General features: G+C 28.0%; 1 protein-coding gene and 1 long non-coding RNA gene across 2 annotated transcripts; one reads left to right on the forward strand and one right to left on the reverse strand.

Annotated features, from left to right (window-relative positions):
- Nucleotides 1-8,174: 8,174 nt before the first annotated feature.
- LOC149514160 (uncharacterized) lies at nucleotides 8,175-11,913 on the reverse strand. The gene is made up of 2 exons (XR_016329411.1): nucleotides 11,281-11,913; nucleotides 8,175-10,042 (listed from the first exon to the last, which is right to left on the reverse strand). It is a non-coding gene; the product is annotated as an uncharacterized LOC149514160 (long non-coding RNA).
- Nucleotides 8,608-10,258, forward strand: LOC111285398 (ethylene-responsive transcription factor ERF113-like). Its single transcript, XM_022874840.2, has 2 exons — nucleotides 8,608-8,746; nucleotides 9,518-10,258. The coding sequence occupies exons 1-2, from the start codon at nucleotides 8,608-8,610 to the stop codon at nucleotides 10,087-10,089; spliced, it is 711 nt and encodes a 236-aa protein (XP_022730575.2). The 3' UTR covers nucleotides 10,090-10,258.
- Nucleotides 11,914-17,762: the final 5,849 nt, after the last annotated feature.

Here is a 17,762-nt window from a genome sequence, read left to right on the forward strand (position 1 = left end):
TTCATCACTCAATCATCATTCATAGGCTTATCAACACTAACAATTTTAAATCAAATTTCATCCATTGCCCTATATCATTTAATCACAACTCACAGGCTTTTTAACACTAGCCATTTTAGAATAAATTCTGTCAATTGATCCATATTATATTCATCATTTGATCACCATTCATAAGCTTCTCAGCACTAGCCATTCCAAAATGAATTTCGTCCATTAATCCATATTATTTTCATCATTTGACCACATCTCACAAATTACGTCAACCAATCCATCACTATATTCATCATTTGGTTACACCATGTGTCATTTCAAATCATCTTTTCAAGTTTTTACTTTTTTTACCTCCTTTCATTTTAGATTTTTTTTTTAAAAGAATGCAAGAATCTTTTAGACACATATTCATTCATCTATTATCATTTCAAATCGTGACAAATACAATGCAATCATACATTTTCTTAATTTATTTTGAGGATGCAACAATAATAGCATAATGTGAATTAGAAGAAAGATAATCAATGAGAAACGAATTTAGTACAAAAATAAATGAGGAAAGAAACAAGTTGGATGCATGTCATTGGGATGAATGGTATATCAAAACAATGAAAATTCAAACAATTCTGAACATTAATTCATGATTATTTTTTTAAAAACTCATTTCAATGACTATTGAAATCATTTTAAGCTCATTGAACTTTGGCCTAATTTTGATAGATCTTTAGATGTCTCTGATCTCCCATCCATATGAACTCTTTATCCAACTTTCAACTTAGAGACTTACCCAAACTGCTTTATTGGGTTTTCAATTTGAGCCTTTTTTTAAAATATTTTTTATTCTTTTATTTTTTTATTTTATTCTTTTTCTTTGTTTTTTTCTCTTTCATTTTCATTTTTTCCCTTTTTTTGTTTTTATTTTTTTTCCATCCATTAGTAATATTTCGCACATATCAATCTCTAAAGAAATGTAGTATGATTTCATTGTTTCATCACGAGCATGCCTTAGCTCAATATATGATCATCCAATTCAAGCACTCACATTTAATCCAAATAAACTTTTAAAGGTTATAATGTAGGTTAAGGTGACGGGTCATAAAAAAATAGATAAAATATGCTCAAAACATGTGTTTAAAGGGTTTAAAACCAAATGATCGTTTCTTATCATTTGATACAACTTGGCATTTTGCCCTATTTTGCTTCATTTCACTACTTTTTTTTAATCTCATTTCTCACAAAAAAACTCTTATTACTTTGTCTTAAATTATGTGTGGCATTCATTTTTTTTCTCTCTTTATTTTATTTTACTTTTTTTTTCTATCTTTGAAATATTTTGTGATCTTTTATCTCTTTTTTTTCAAAAATTATCCCCTCCGTGTGGGAGGTGATCCTTGGTCATGGTTCTTTAGAAAAAAAATCATAATAAACTCAAAAGGATAGCAATGAATGGTTTTTCAAATAGTAAAAGAAAGTTAATAATTTTTCATCTCAAATGTAAATGCATTCTTTGAACATCATCTATTGAACAAAAATAAGCTCATGGATCTTTATGAAAGATTACACATCTTCAAGACATATTAATTTCATATCTGCTAATAACAACTGGCTTCTTTTGCTTAAATAGTCTCCTCAAATTAATGTAAATGAGTTTGCAAAATTAAATTCCAGAATTATTGTTATCATTGTCTAAATATTCACCATTTGAAATTTGATAATGAGAATGAAAAGTTATGAAAGGTAACAAAGTATGGAACAATGGTTGGATGAAAAAAAATGTAATAAAATGCATAATCCTTGCCTTTTATTAAAATAATAACAAATGAAATCCTATTGCATAAAAGAAATCCTAACATTACTTTAAAAAAAATCATAAAATAATAATCAACTTCTAATCAGCCTTAACATTTTTTTCCAAAATTATGCCCTTGTGCAATTAGGTATAAAATTTTTATTGACATCTTGCCCTCGTGATTCGTCGAAGCTGACCAAACCTTTTCAAATCACACTCATTTTTTATCTTTACTTGAAACATTAACATTGTGATTGGGTAATAGATTGCCACTACCATTAGGTATTGTTGTCCCTCATTGATCAAAGTTTATCATTCCATCATTGATCAATCGTTTCACCTTATGTTTTATGGTAGTGTAATTTTTTATGGAATAACTAGCAATCCTATAGTGATAGTCATAGTGGGCTGTAAGATCATATAACTTGAGATAGGGTGACTTAAGTGGCTCTAAACGGCTGGAGGTAATCAAGTAGTTGTTATAAAGTTCTCAGTATAACTCCATATAAGTCATAGAGATTGGGTCAAATACAAATTTTTCTCGGATAGTTCATTGCTCTCGTGAACCACTTGTTAGGTTAGCAAGATGAACTTGAGGTTTTACTGATGGTTGAATGTTAAGGCTATATATGAAAGCTTGGAGGCTAAAAACAGGCTGGTATGTTAGTGAGTAAGATGGATATGGTGCTGGCTGGTATGGGTAGGATGATATGTTATTCACAGTAAGATAGTATGATAGTATGGAGAAAAACCTTGTGGTGGATAGTGTTGATATCTCCTAAACTGTCTGTCAAAACTCACAGCTTGAGCTTCGATCTCTTTTTTTTCTGACACTTTCTTGGTTTTTTCTCATTTCAACTTGTCATTTTTAATGGTATTCTTAATAATTTTGTCTAAGATTACTGTGTCAGCAAACATTTTTGTGGCATTCCCTATCATCTTTTCATAATAAAGAGATTTCAAAGTCCTGATAAATAACATTGTGATTTTTTTTTCAGTCAGAGAAAACTGCACCTGAGAAACTACGTCCTTTTATTTCTGGGCATACTCTTTGAATGATTTAGTCACCTTCTTTTTTATATTTTACAAAGATAAACGATTAGAGACTAAGTTTATGATATGCCTATACTAACTAATAAAGTCATGGATCATATCATTCTAAGAACGAATATGAGTCATATCCAACTAAACATATCACCTAGCAGCAGAATCAGTGATACTATCTTAAAATACATGCATTAGCAGTTTTTCATTATTAGCATGGGTAGTCATTTTTTGATAGTACATGATAATAATGGTCTTTGGGCATTTCGTACGATCATATTTCTCAAACTCTGACACTTTGAACTTCGGGAGAATAATAATATCTGGGACTAAACAAAGCCCAACAGCATCCACTTAACCATAAAAACCAATGCCTTCTATGGCCCGTAACCTTTCCTTTAACAAGTTTATCTTCTACTCAACTTTTGAGGTTTTTAAAGTCTCTTTCTCCTTAGGCCTTAATTTTTTCTTCTCTTTTGGATCATCCAAGTTAGGGATTAATATTGGTTCTACTGTATTCTCAGTAAAAACAGAATTTACATAACTTTGATACTGCATCGAGTTTGAAACTGATGGTATTCCAGGGTATGTATACCTTATAGGGTATGTAAATTGTTAGGGTGGTGCATCTTGAATGGACTAGGCTTGATGTGGCCCAAAACCAGGAGGATACATAGACAGTCACCTCTTAGAATGGATGATCCTATTGGTAACTATTTTTCTCGACATTTTTCCCTTGTTCAGCTTATTCAAAATGTCTAGAATCATGTTCAATATCCCTTTAAGCTTCTCTTGAGCTTTCTCTATCCTTTCGAGATGATTAAAATTTTTTTTATTCTATTTATCTAACTCGAGCCCTTATATTGTATTGGTGAGTGAGGTTCTTGCTTAGTAGAACTATCCTTAAACCTTGAGCACCACAATTATGTTATTAGAAATGCTTTTCTTAATGTATGATATACTAATGCATCATGAGTAAAATGTGTATTTTCATGGATGAAATCTAATATAAGAATGATGCAGATGCACAATGTTACATATGACAATAAAAGTGATGCATGGCATGATAATGCAAATGCACAAAGTCAAACAATCAAAATGGTTAAATAAACACAAATTGTTCTTTCTTGTGTCCTAGTTTTGGGGTATATCTACCACTTGATAGGAAGGGTTCTATCTTAAGACTGGCCTCTTAAGTGTACACTATATACAGGATTAGATAAGTTTGACTACTAAAGGTTTTCAAATTGTTTCTTATATCATCGTCCATCACAAATTGTAAGACAGTCTAATCCTCACCTATCACAGGTTACAACAAAAAAGATTTAATTTGAGTAGGAGTATTTCTCTAGCCATTACAGAGATTATCATATCACAAGAGCGTAAGTACTTTACTCCCTCCTAAAAGGGACGGAGCCTGTGTATAGAGCTCATGTAATGTAAATGCATGCGGTGGTGTGTGTGAATGAACATATAGGTTTCATGCCCCAAAATTAAAAAAACAAAAAAGATAAAAATGTTAGTAAACAGATAACACAAATCATTACAATTTAAAACCACTAGACCAAAAATAGGATAAATTTAAAAGTTTATGTCTTGACTCTCTAGCTTCCTCAATGGAGTCGCCAAACTATTATAATATACAGATCCATAAATCTATAGCTAGACTTAACGAATGGAGTTACCACCAATCTTTTTTTACTAGGTGTGATTGGTAACCTAATGAATCTATCCTTTTAAGAAGCTCCTAAGCTTGATAAAGGATCCCTAAAAGAATAAGTTTGGGTCTACTAACTAAAATAAGGTTCGAAAGTTTGATTACATATGAAGAATGTTATAGCACCCTCATATGCCCATCCTAAAAATGGTACCATTTTATTTTAAATTTATCCTAAGGTCTTGATTCTAATGGTCTTAAATTTTATGTTGAATATTGAAAATAACTTTTAAGAATTCTCCATCAATCTGGTATAACTCTTAAAAATATTTTTTTACCTCAAGAGTATTCAAAGATCCCATTTGTTTCATTGGAAAGGCTCCGTCATAAAAAAAAAGTTTAATTAATTTTTTTATTTTTTATGAAAAATATATCTAATTATTCCACAATTTGGGCCAAATTAAAAAAAATATATTTTAATTTCTAAATTCTCCACCATTTAGGTTTATTTAGAAATTTTATTTATTTACTTATTTATTTTTGGATTTTAAAATTTTTCACAATTTGGGTCAATTTATAAATTTTTTTTTGAAATTTCTAAATTTTTCACGATTTAAGCCTATTTAGAAATTTTTTTTAGGAAATAAAATAATATGAAAATTATTTTTTTATTAAAATTTCATTTAAATTCTTTTATAATTTGGGACAAATTTAAAGAAATTTCTTACTTAGAGATTTCTTAGAAAATTTATCATTTGAAATTTCTAAGAATCTCATCCTTGGATAATTGTCAAATATTTTCAACAAAAATTTTTTATTTTTTTCTCTTTTTTTTGTTTAAAAATAAATATTAATTATTATTATTGAAACTTCATTTAAATTATTTCACAATTTGGGACAAATTTAGACAAAATTTTTCTCCTAAAAATTTTATAAAAATTTACTATTTGAAATTTCTATAAATTTCATCATCGGATAATTAATACTTATTCTAAAAAAAATTTATTTTTTTTATTTTTATATTTTTTTTCAAATTTAATCATGCAAAAATACTCCTAAAAATAAATAAACACATAATAAATAAAAGATACCAAAAAAATACCCAAAAAATGAAACAGTTTAGCTTGACGGCTACTGAACGGCTCAGTTTAAGGCACAAAATACAACTCGAGGGGACACGACTTGGCGGCTTACTGTGGCTCAGCTTGGCTAATATGGAACAATTAGTACATAGGTCAAAAGGCTGGTTGTGCTTCGGGTTGGATCACCTGAATGAAAAACGAGCAGATCCTAAGTAGCGAAAATGACATTATTTTAGTGTGGCTATAAAAGGTCAAATTCCAACTTTTTGCTTCAAATCTCCCTTTCCCCCTTTTTGTTTTCCCTTTTTTTTCTCTCTTTCTAGAAATCGAAAAACTTCGATTGAATCTTCATTGAATTCTGAAAAAAATCATTAAAATTTGAGTTGGTTTGTTAAAAGTTTACCAAAAAATTCAATCGGCACCAGAATCTTCAATCGAATTCTGGGAAGCCTACCAAAAAATTCAACCAACGTCGAAAAAGTCATCGAAAACTTCAATCGATGTAAAAAAATTTCACCAGAACTGAGAATTTTTTAGATTTTTCTAGAAAAATCATTTTTTTCTAAACCTAAAACGAAATTTTTTTGACTGTTTTCTGCTTGCTGTGTTTCTGTGTTTTGCCTCTATGTGTTTTTTATATATTTATAGGGATCAGAACCCCAAACTCAGAAAGGATTTCAATCCCTTCTAAGTTTTGACTCCAAATTTTAATCCAACTTAAGCTTCTCATACACTTTCACATAAACTCAACACCTATTTTTTTTATTTTTCTCATTTTTTTATTTTTTTTATCTTTTTATTAACATAATTCAAATCTCGTAGACCCCTAGATAGATTGGGGTGTCTATAATATCTTTTTTTTATCTTTTATTTATTTATTTTGATTTTGATTTATTTATTTATTGTTAATTTCTATTTCCTATATATTTGAAATATAAAAAGTAAAAAATAGATAAAAAATAAAAAACTTTAAAAATGACATAAATATAACAGTTAGATTGAAAAACCCATAATCAATAAACTTAGATACATAATCAACAATAAAAGCAATTATAAATATTTCATTTTGTCCAAAACTTTTTTAGATATTAAATGGATTTTGAATTTTATCTCGATGTTGGATTCTAAAATTAATTTTGGATCAATTGAATTTTGATTGTGAAATTAGATTTTAAGCCCAAATCTAAAAGCCCAAAATTATTTTATTTATTATTTTTATTATTTAGCTGGTGGAAGTGAAGAAGTCAAAGTAAAAAAAAACAAAAAAAATCAAAAATTGAAAAAATAAAGAAAATATGAAAACATTTTGGAAAGATTGATGTGGGAAAATTTTAAGAATTTAATAACAATCGACAAGATAACAAAAATAAAGACAACCAACAAAAACAATAAGAAATAATTTTTTGTTGAGAATTTCTTTTTTAGAGGTTTCAGGTTTAGAATTTTTATAGCATTTTACTCAATTTTGCTTTAGACGATGATATGAAATAGTGATGTTGATGATCAATTTTTGGATATCGATGGTTTTTAGGATAAATTTTTTTTACGATCATTGTATTTTTCAATAACTGATTTTTAAAAATCTCATTGAAATATGAGTTCGTTAAATTAGATTTGTAGAGTGAAGTAAGAAAAAAATGAGGATGAGAGAGGAGAGAAAAAAAAATTAAAAAATAATTTTTTGTTTTTATAACAGGTTGAAAAGACGCTATTTTAGAAGACTAGTCTGATGCAACTCATGTGTTGACCCATGCATTGATTCTATTACAATTCGACTTATTTGTATTGAAAAGTTTTTTTATGCTTTTTTAGTTTTATTTACTTATTTTAGGTCAAATCTAAATTCGATAATTAATTCATATATAAAGATCAAATTTGAGCATATATTAAAATAGAATGATTAATTTTACCATTTAACCAAAGTATATAGACGAAACATACAATTTAAGAAAAATTGATGTGAAAAATGCTGACGTGGTAAAATTTTTTTGCCATGTTATCAATTTTACTGCGTGGACTTTATGTTAGCAAAATCAATATCCATGTAAGCAAAAATGTCATGTTAGAAAAATCAAAATGTCACTTATCAATTTTAATGGAAAAATTTTGAAATTTAACAATTTGATTAAATTTTATAATTTATTAAAATATAAAGATTTAATTTAAACACGTTAAAATAAAAGAATTAATTTCATCGTTTGACTAAAATACATAGATCTATTATACAATTTGACCACAAATATATAATAAGCATATATATTTAATTACTACAAAATTTCTGAGTCAAGAAATAATCATATAAGAAATGGAATTGAATTTTTCCCACACCATTTACAGGATTTACATTTCCATATATATATATATATATATATATATAAAATTCATGCATGCCTTTAGTATTGCTAAGGAAAAAAAAAACATGAAATGTTTAATAAAATATACGAAATTAATTAGTTGGAAATGAAAAAATAATAATCAACTGTCATTGGAGTTTTTAAATTCATTAACAGAATTAAAAAATTATTACATATTTGATTGAAATATATTAAAAAAAATAACTTCACAGTGATAGTTTTATTTTATTTTATTTTTTTATAAAAAAAAATGAAAATGATAGAGAAAAAAAGGACTATAAATTAAACTCGAATATATACAGGGGAGGCTTTCAGCATTGTCAGCTATCTTCAACCTAATTTTGTTCATACTTCAGTCTTAAGCATATATAAATAAAATCCCTAGCTACCTTCCTTCACTGTTGGCATCGCCCATGTAGCTGTAGCAACGTTCATCAATAGATATTTGCTCCTTTTCCCTTTCATTTTCTTGTTGATTTAGTTCCCAATTGATTTTCTTTCCATGTTTGCTGCTTTGTTTGCTTTTGCATGATATAGAGAAACACATACAAAGGGGAATCATCAAAGATTTATAAAGTGGATCGAAGGCAAGGGAAGAGGCCACTGCCATCCGATCATGAATCGGAAGAGAAAGAGGAAGCGGTAGCTGACCATTTCTTTCCTGTCTACTCGGCTAGGTCTCAACAAGACATGAACGCAATGGTTCAAGCCCTAACTCAAGTTATTGGAAACAACAACAACAGCCCACTTCTTCAACATCATGAGCAGCAAAACCGATCTGACACAGCTGATCAAAACCAATCTCAACATCAACAAGCTCAAGATCAAGGTAGTATGTTATGCATATATTTTGGGGTTTCTTTTTTATTTTCTCTCTTAATTGTTAAAGCTTTTCTTTTGGTGATCATTGTCAATTTGATTATAATTAATTATCATTCATAAGCCCTACTTAATCATATTTTTCTTCGAAAACAAAAAAGACTAATGACTGAGAAGGATTTCTATATGATTTCATGTGTTTTAAAGGTATTTTTCTTTCACTTCCAAAAGTTCCACAATATATATATATATATATATATATATATATATCTTGCTTTTTTTTTTTTCCAAACCAAGATTTAGAAATTATGATTTATGAATGTTTATCTAGCAAAAAAGAAATTATGAATGTGATTTGATCCCACAAAATTAAAGATATATATGATAAAGTCTAAATGTTATTGATTCACTTATTTTCTAGCACAATTTTTGGGATTTTTTATGTTGTAAATCAACTTATATTAGCACATTAATGGCTTCCCAAATCTCCCTCCCTCACTATAACCAAATTCCTAGAATTTCAACGTTTTTAATGACATGTCATGGGCCTTTTGAGCTATTCCTTTCTTCCTTTGCGGCCTGGTTGGCGGATGATTTCAGATTAGACTATTAGAGTCGTTGTTCATGTCCTAACTTAGCATATATCTTCCTTTTTCATGTAAAAGCGTGAATGTGAAGTTATTCTTTGATTCTTTCTTTTTCCATTAAAAACTAGAAACAAAAAGCAAAAGCAAAAGTTTTCGTCTGATGTTTACCTTAAAAAAAACGTGAGCTGTTAAAGGAAACGCGAGGAGAAGACACTATAGAGGAGTAAGGCAAAGGCCATGGGGGAAATGGGCAGCTGAAATAAGAGATCCAAAGAAGGCCGCTCGCGTTTGGCTTGGAACGTTTGAAACAGCTGAAGCAGCTGCCCTAGCTTATGATGAAGCAGCTCTTAGGTTTAAAGGAAGCAAAGCAAAGCTTAACTTTCCAGAAAGAGTTCAAGCAATATCGGAATCAGGTTATCTGGCAACTAGCCAAGAAGTGGAACGGGCGCCGGCGGCGGCGGCTTTACTTCTTCCTCCACCTTCTCCTCATCCATCATATCCCAATATTTCTCAGTACGCACAGCTTCTTAGCGGAGGTGGCAATGCTTTAGACTATGGTTTACCAGCTGCTGCCTATGGCGCAGCCATGCCAGCTTTTACTTCACACCCCACAACTCTATCTTCATCTTCCACGATGATATCATCACAACAACAACAAGAGTACTTCAGTGGGTTTTCACAGCAGTTCGGTGGTTCATCTGCAAGTTCGGATCCACCTCCTAAGAACAGGAGAGAATATCATGATTATTACTATTCAAGAGAATAGTTAATCGACTGCATGCAGGTTTGCTTTACTTGGGAGACAAAACTGTTCTTGTTGGTTTTTTTTTTCTCTTTTGCTTGCATTTATTTTCCTTAATGCTTGTTCTAAAACCCCTTATCAACCTTTGGTTTTTCAAGTTTTCAGCAATTCCAGAATCGTTTGTTTGATGAAATCTTCAGGTGTTTTCAGTTATAGTAGTGTTCATGTTCTCGTTTAAAAAAAGAAAGGGAAATATAACATTAGGTTAGAACTTAGAACATAGAAAAAAAATGAAGTGAAATCAAGGTGAGAAGTAAAATCCTTAGCACTAGATCGATGTGAGAGTACATCCTTAAAATTATTCGAGAATAAAATTAAATCCGGACAAAAATTTAGAAATACCGTGATTATATTATTAAAAATAATATAGTAGGATTCCTTAAACCTGGACGAAAGCTTAGAGATTATCTGATTATATACTAAAAATAAAGATGGAAGTACATTAACTTCAGTTTCTTCACATGCAAGAAATCTGTAGAATAAATTCTGGTGGCCTAACTTTTTTAGTCGGATCATAAAAAATTAAGGCACTCCTAGAAGAATTGGTGGAAGCTACTGAGCTGCTCCATACGTAAGCAAAGTGTTTAAAGTTTAATTACTATATATATATTGTTTACAAATGAAAAAAAAAATTAAAGATTAGTATCAAAATAATTTTGGAAAAAAATTATTTTCGTACAAAAGAGTTTATAATCTAAAAATAGAGAAATGAAGGATTAAACGTATTGAGATTTGAAATTTAAAATTACTTGATGATATCTTTTAAAAATAATTACGTAAATCAATTAAGTTAAATTTTGGATTTAATATTGAAGAATTTGATTAAGTATTAATTAACAATATTATTTTTTGGAACACAAGAGTTAAATGAAGTCCTTAAGGAAGTCAAGAGATGAAACATACAAAATGTTAGAAAATCATCTTATATATTATGTAGACTATATATTATTATAAAGATGGAGAAAAAAACCAAGCATGCAAAACTGAGAATACGAGGGGTATCTATATGTTATGAAACATCCATCTATATTAAATTACGAATATTGGACCAAATAAATACGGATCGATAAAGATGAAAGAAGATAAACAAATAAGAAATAAAATAAAAAATACTACATGAGAAGGATAAAAATATATATTGTAGGAAAACCATACTTTAATGATATGAAGATGATTCTGGCCCAAAAAAAAATGGCATGAAGATGAACTTAGAAATCTTGAGAACAAAGATATTTAAGGTAGAAAATTGGGATATTTTTGGCTTGTATATATCATATATGTAAAGGAATGGAGTATATGTGTAAAGGGTTGAATGAGATTATAAAGGGTGAGTGGGAAATGGCCAAAATATGAAATGCAATCGGAAGAGTTGGAAGTTCACAGATTTCGGCCAGTTCATGCACCACTGTGCATCACTGTGGGCTTGGCCATGGGTTGACACGCTTTGTAGCCGAAACCTGCCAAAAAGTTTGACCCCAAGAAAATTTGCTATTTTCTAATCAAAGGTATCTCACTCGAAAATTCTTTTCACAAAATATAACAACAAAAAAACAAACGTCTTGAGTAATTCATCTTCAACGGCACACTGCCAACTTTAGAACTAATGGGATTCTAATGAGATATCAATTTCAATTTTGAGAATTACATAAAATGGAATTTATGTATTTTATGTATAGATTGCTACGTACATGATTTAATATGAAAAATATCATAATTTTACATTAAAATTTATATTTTAATATTAAAAATAATAGTCAAAATGATTTTAAAAAAATTTAGTCGAGGAAGCAGTCCATCCGCTTAAATTTTAATACTTCTTTTTAAAATATAAATCATAATATTATTATTTTATTTATTAATGTAATAAAATTTTTTGATTTTATGTTTTTTATTTTTTAATATATTTTAAAAAATATGTGATTTTGATAATCCCACTTATAAAATTTAAAAATTTTACTAATAATATATAAAATAATTATATATATATTTAAATAAATCATATTACAAATATATGATAAGTAGGAGTGAAATACTATATAAGGATTATTATTATTTTTGAGATAATATATAGGGATTAATTAGTTAATTACAAAATATGAGCATATTTATTACCTAATATTATAATATGATGAGTACCATATATATATATATATTTTGATAGTCAATTTTGTAACCTCAAAATACTTTCACCAATGATGCAAATAAAACAAAATATTTGAACCAAACAAAATAATTCATTCATGTTGACGAAGATAAAACTTGAGTTAACGTTTCAACGTTAAATTTAAGAAAAAAAATCGTAAATATTATTAAAATAAAAAAATATTTTATTATGATTAAAGAAAATAATTTAATTTATATAAAATTTGAAAATACTCCTGCTAGTTTTACCAAATATATATTACGAAATAAAAATAAATAAATAATAATAAGCCTATGATTAAAAAAAACATAGTGTGCTAGTAAGGTGATTAATTGGCGGAAGAGACTGACAAGGGTACCCCAGTCTCCACGGCGCAATCAAAGAAGCCAAGGCAAAATCAACGCTGACTGGAGCCATCGCTGCGCCTTCCACAGCCGAATTCCGAGTGGTGCTGTCGGCTCGTCCTGTCAAACTTTGCGGCTATTGGCTCTTACTCGTTGACTTGAGATCCATTTGCACTGCACCAGTCACTTCATTCATATATTTTTTTAACTTATTGTTAAAGCCAAATCAACGCTGGCTTTCCACTGCAGAGTACTTGTTAGAACCGTCGAAAGAGTAAAAGAAAAAAACTTTTTAAAGTTAGCTGCAAATGGAAGTATTTTGATTATTTTCATCAAATTCATATGTTAAATTGATTTGAATTTTTCAAAATCGTATTAATTAGTTTAAAATATTAATTTATCATATTTTAAATAAATAATTAATTATTTCAGCTCTAACTTAAAAGATTAATTTTAATTTTTAAAAATTAATCTTAGATGATCTAAATCCAAAACTATCAGCATACATGCATAAATAGTACTATCTATTAATCTTTAATTCATCTTAATCTTTCTAATTTTTAAGTCTTTATTTCATTAATTTCTTATTTTATTCTCAAATTGATTGTTGATTTAAGCGTTAAAATACAATCGATGAAATCACCTTTTTAACTTTTATTCTTAATCCCTATTTTTAATGTTTTTAATATTTTATCTTCCTTAATTAACGCAGGTGGATTCGAATGATAAAAAATTTAAATTTTTTTATTTAAAATTTTAATTTCAAATTTTATAAATAAAAAAATTAAATTTTAAAAAATTTATTTTCTTATGAAATTCAATCGACTTGATTTCTCTAAAATGATTATTGAACATTGAATGCCTCAAACAAAAAAATAATTTATCCTACTCCAACTGCTCAATGCAAACAGTACTCGCGACAAGCTCTTCAGCTATTATTCTTTTTTTTTTTTCCATGAAAGGGAAATTTTCTTTTTTAACAAATTTAAAGAATTGTGATTTCTTTTTTTGGTGAGCAAATTCTCGTATGTTTACACTAGTTACAAGTACTTTTGTAAAATTCCTAATTGGGATTCTAGAAACACTGAAGTACTGAACACTCATCCGAGGTCTAATTATTATTTTGGAAACATATTGTATACATTGATGAACAAATCAATGACAACAAAATTATTGAAAACCATGTTCTCAACATGCAGCATGATAACTTTTCTTGGTCACTCTTGTTGTCAGGCTACACGTTTCTGAAGCTTGTCAACAGAGGTAATCAGATTCAATCTCCTTGTGCTTGAAACATCTTTTCTTTACCAATAAAAGTCTCCTGCCAAATATCCACTAGCCAGTGCACCAGGGAAAATGATGATCAAGTTCCAAAGCCCAGCACTGGGCACCACTGGAAATAATAGAATACAAACAGATATATTAGTGTAAAAGAACTGATGATTACGGTGATGGAGGAAAAGAAATGGCCCCATCCAGACCTAACCTTACAAGTAACAATGTGTTAACATGTTGGAGCAAAGTTACCTTTTGTCCCTGACTTCCTGGAACAAAGCATTCTTGTTTCCCATTTCCCTTTTGTGCTTGAAAAAGAGGGGAACATCGTACCAGATGCCAAAGCATATTGATCAATTTCCAAATTAAAAATTAGCTTGAGTTTAAAGTAGTGTGGATTTGCCGACAGGCAACAATGGAGAGCTCATCTATAATTTTTGGATTTTAAAATACGATATAAAAATAGTATAAAAAATTAAAAAATTATATAATTTAAAATTTTCACTAAACTTTTAAAATAAATTTAATAAAAACCAAAAATATGTTTCAATTTTAACATTTCGTCTGTTGATATAATTTAACACAATATAAATTCGATATCATAAAAAAGATGACATAACGAATCATAGAATAATTAGTAAGTAAAATTATCTAGCAAACCTTCAAGATTTCTTCCCATGACTAATGCACTGTGACCCCTAAAATCTGCCTTGCCTCTGTTTCACCCATAATTTTGCTTGCTCTTCTGATACTCTGCATTGTTTCTTGAGCAACACCAGATTTTGAGTCATCTGCGGCGCGATCAAGCACAAAGTAGAAGTGGTCAAATCAAGGATTTCAAACAGAACACTTCCAAGCATTGACAGAGGAAAGACATTCTTGCAATAAGCTGAACGATATGTCTGAAATGCAGCCCTTCCCAATACTCCAGAGCCCATTACAATATTTTTGCAGCCTGCACAAATACATCAAAAAAATTAACTGTCTAATAGCCTTTACCTACTATTTTATTATTAAGGTTTCCCATTTTCTTAAGGTTGTATGAACAAGTAAACCACATACTGTAGCACATACTTGAGCCATGCAGCCCTTCCCAATACTCCAGAGCCCATCACAATATTTTTGCAGCCTCCACAAATACATCAAAAAAATTAACTGTCTAATAGCCTTTACGTACTATTTTATTATTAAGGTTTCACATTTTCTTAAGGTTGTATGAACAAGTAAACCACATACTGTAGCACATACTTGAGCCATTTATGGTAATCAAATTTACGGCCAACAATACAAGTGATTCCAAATACCATGATGAGACCAAAAACAAAGTTTCTTGTTAAAGGTCGTTTTTAGGGTTTTTTTGGGTTAGAGAATAAATTGATGATTTTTTTATTAGAGATTATTAACAAATAATCATATATATTTTTTATTTTTAAATAAATTTAATATGTCAAATTGACTTAACACGTATAATATCATATCGATTATATAATTACTTTACTTCACATATGTTTTACTTTTGATTTATAAATAAAATCATTTAGGTATTATTTAATTTATTTAATTTTTTATTTACTAACTTATTTTTTTGATTTAAACGTCATAGTACAAATATAAAAAACACCTCTTACTTTTACTTTTAACTATTTATTTTTATTTTTTTTTTTACAATTTCAAAATACTAGCACTCAATTCGAAGTTCAAAATCAACAATTGTCAACAATCTATTTCAATTTCTTGGACAAATGGTAAAGTGCCAAAACTATCAAAATGATAATATCATAAGCAATTGCATTCCAACATAACACATCACTTTTCGCCTTGTCTAATCTTCCTTAGCATATGAGACATAAGGTTTTACAAACGAGATAGCACCCAAAAATAAAAACCCTTAAAAGTTTAAAATCAATAGACTCAATTATTGACTTTACAGTGCTCGTGAAAATGACATATGCTGGTGAAAATTTTATACAAAATCAGCAAATTAAACACAACCTAAGTGGCTTTGTTTTCTTGAACTGACAACTAATCGAATTAGAATGGAGTGGGCTTAGAGTTCGGCCTGGGAAGTGGCTGATGAAGATGACAAAAGAGATTTTGGGCTTTCAATTTTTTGAAAGAAGGATACTTGTCCACAACTTGAGAAAGAAATTATGCTAAAAAATTTTTTTGGAAGAGAAAAAATATGTAACTTTTTAAAAATAGAAATGGGTGGTTTTTTTAAAAATAGAAGTTATATTATGTAAAAAATTGAAAGACATGAATATTTTTATTTTATTATTTGATATTATAATTTAAATTAATTTTTTATGTTTTTAATTGAATTGGTACAAATTAACTTACGACATTAAATAATATAAATGAATTATTATATCATTAATTAGATTATCTAATGATAAATTTTGTTTACTCGTAAGAGATTGGTTCAATTAATAAGTATCATTTATTTTATTTTAATATAAAAATTTTAAATTCGAATTTAATCGATATTTTTTTATTAAAATTATTTTAAATGTATAATTTTTAAGTATAACTCATATTACTTTGATTCGAAAAATTAACTTATTTACTTTCGATTTTTTATTAAAGAAAATTTTATTTATGTTGTCTAATTTTTTATTTTAATTTTGCTTCAATCGCTGATCTTTAAATCATTTCATTTTAAATCTTAAAATTTTAAAGTGAATTTATAATGATCTTTTTCATTACATTATTATGTTAAAAATTGAGAAACATGTACACATGCAATCATCATCGGTTGGTACTAACAACTGATAGATCTTCGACTGGAAAATAGCAAATCATTTTGAAGAAAGACTTGATGCATGTCGTCAACCCAGAGGACCTGATGGTGGATCATTTCAAACGCCAATCATCATTGGTTGCCGGAGTACGACGCTGGTTGCCGCCACCATTATGCTCTGGCGGAGAGGAGGGTTTCCAGAGAAGGAAACGAAGGTATTACTATCAGGTTTCGAATGCACTAAAATTTAGAGGTATAATCAAATTGAATTGAGTTAATATAATGAAAATTTTGAATTCAAATTTTAACTCGAAATTAAATTTTGATTTAAAATAAAAATTAAATTATTTAAATTTATTTAATTAGATTTATTTAATAACAATGAATTCAATTTTTAATTTTAAACTTGATTATATATATGCATTCAATTTCAAATTTGATTACATTTAAGTTTTTAATATATTAATAAAAAAATAATAGTATATTTTTAAATTCAATTATTTTTTAAGATTAATTTAATTAAAAAAATTCAATTAATTTAATAATTAATTTATATTATTATTTCAAACTTAATTAATTTATATAAATTAATATGATTAAAAAATAAATAATAATTTTTAATTAAATAATAATAATATATTAAAATAAAAAATTTAATTAAATTTATGAATTTCAAGCTTAATATTAAATTATTTAAATTCGACTCAATAATAATCTAACTAAATTTAAATTTTATTTTAATTAAACTTTAATAACTTATTAGTATTGATATATATATTTATAATTCTATTTAATCTGACAAAATTATACACAATAAGATTTTTTTTTGAAATTTTGATCAAAATTATACACGATAAGAGGTTTTTTTTTTTTTTTTTTTAATTTTAATCTACTTTAAAATTTAATTATCCAATTAAAAAGATATTATACGAAAAACTTCGTTTAAATTTGTAACCTTCAAACATCAATCCAAACGACAGGGCAACTGATCCAACGCTATTCGGCTACATGGTAAGAGTTGTACGATAACGAAAAAAGAAAAATCTTCAGCGTTTCTTTCAAGGCACTAGAAATATCTAACTGGACCACACGGTTATTCGTTAGATATTTCGCTAGTTTTGGAATCTCCTACAAT

This window comes from Durio zibethinus, chromosome 17 (genome assembly GCF_047325235.1).
Source record: "Durio zibethinus cultivar Kanyao isolate XHJ-2024 chromosome 17, ASM4732523v1, whole genome shotgun sequence".
In the NCBI taxonomy this organism is placed as follows: Eukaryota; Viridiplantae; Streptophyta; class Magnoliopsida; order Malvales; family Malvaceae; genus Durio; species Durio zibethinus.

Excerpts from the sequence above, each read along its gene's own strand:
- LOC111285398 (XM_022874840.2), top strand. The coding sequence starts at position 8,608 with ATGAACGCAATGGTTCAAGCCCTAACTCAAGTTATTGGAAACAACAAC. Across the intron at positions 8,747-9,517 it reads TCAACAAGCTCAAGATCAAG|GAAACGCGAGGAGAAGACAC; the intron begins GTAGTATGTTAT and ends GAGCTGTTAAAG.